Raw genomic sequence first — 1187 nt, 5'->3', positions numbered from 1 at the left:
TGTTACCTTCTCTCCATGCAACCGCACTAAGAAAAGAAGATCTATCATTTCTTTAGGTGACAAAACTCCACTTTCTCAGGTTTTGAGTCCACCCACTTTCATAATCTTCTCTTTTCCTTACAAAATTAACCAAACAACAAACACTGAAGTGTGTTTGGGATAACTTAAAAATTGTTAAAAAGTTAAAGTTAACAATCAATTTTAACCGAATATATCATAAGATTCACAACTTTTATTAATTTTTCTATCGTATATTTATCGATTTTTATCAAAAGTTTTGTCAAACAACCATGCAGGGATAGTACATGCTCCACATCAGCTAAAGACTAGTCTATCTAAGAAGCCAGGAGAAGACGACCATACAATTGTGTATAGATCTTTATTTCAAGTAAGAAGGGAGGGCGCGGTGTCTCCTGGATGGATCACCAGGGCTAAGTTACAAAGTGTAGATGAAGTGCGTAGTGACATTGCATGGGGTGAAAAAAGAGAAGTTGAGAGAATAGGGTTAGTTTTGGAAGATTACATATGCAGAGATTTGATTGAAGAGTATGTTAAAGAGTCGATGAAATGTTTTTCTATGTATTCGCTCCCCCTCGAGGCTTGCAAGAGAAGACTTTTATTCTAATCTGTAGTTCGAGGTTAGAGGTGTTCTTTCTTTTTGTTTCTTGATTCTTTTTCGATTAATATGCACTTACAATTTTCGAAACAAGTATTTGAGTCGTTATGTTTTTAGTTCGAGATTTGAGTTTGATTTTTTATTTGTTCTATTTATGTTGTCTAGTACTCGTAATTGTCCAGCAAGTGTCCAAAATTGCTTCTTCTTTTTTATTTTTTCTACCTATTTGGGGGAGTATTTATTTCAATAATTTAATAAAATCTAATAGTTAATTTCTTGGATAATTAACTACATGTATTCCAGTTTGAAATAATAAATTCCATCTTCAAAAAAATTTACATTTCTTCGATTAATTAATTAATTAATTAATTTTTTGGGTGCCTTTCAATAAGTGGCCTTTTTACTCTATTAATTTAAAGAAAGTGGAAGGAAAAAAAAGATAAATTGGAGCAAATATAGAAAGAAATTGTTCAATGTTGAAAATAATGTTGATTTTAGTTAGGGGTCAGTTCGGTTTGGGCGGTTTGAGACAAATTTGCAAACCAAACCAAACCATTTCGATTTCTAAACC

General features: G+C 31.9%; 1 protein-coding gene across 1 annotated transcript in view; it reads left to right on the top strand.

The window, feature by feature from the left end:
- Positions 1-732, top strand: part of LOC111400053 — a 2921-nt gene extending 2189 nt beyond the window's left edge. The window contains exon 3 of the mRNA XM_023027509.1: positions 297-732. Within this exon, the coding sequence (XP_022883277.1) occupies positions 297-625 (329 nt within the window). The 3' untranslated portion in view covers positions 626-732. The remainder of the gene's footprint in view (positions 1-296) is intronic.
- Positions 733-1187: the final 455 nt, after the last annotated feature.

The sequence above is a fragment of the Olea europaea genome, chromosome 9 (genome assembly GCF_002742605.1).
Source record: "Olea europaea var. sylvestris chromosome 9, O_europaea_v1, whole genome shotgun sequence".
Lineage (NCBI taxonomy): Eukaryota > Viridiplantae > Streptophyta > Magnoliopsida > Lamiales > Oleaceae > Olea > Olea europaea.
This window is presented reverse-complemented; position numbering and strand designations above follow the sequence as displayed.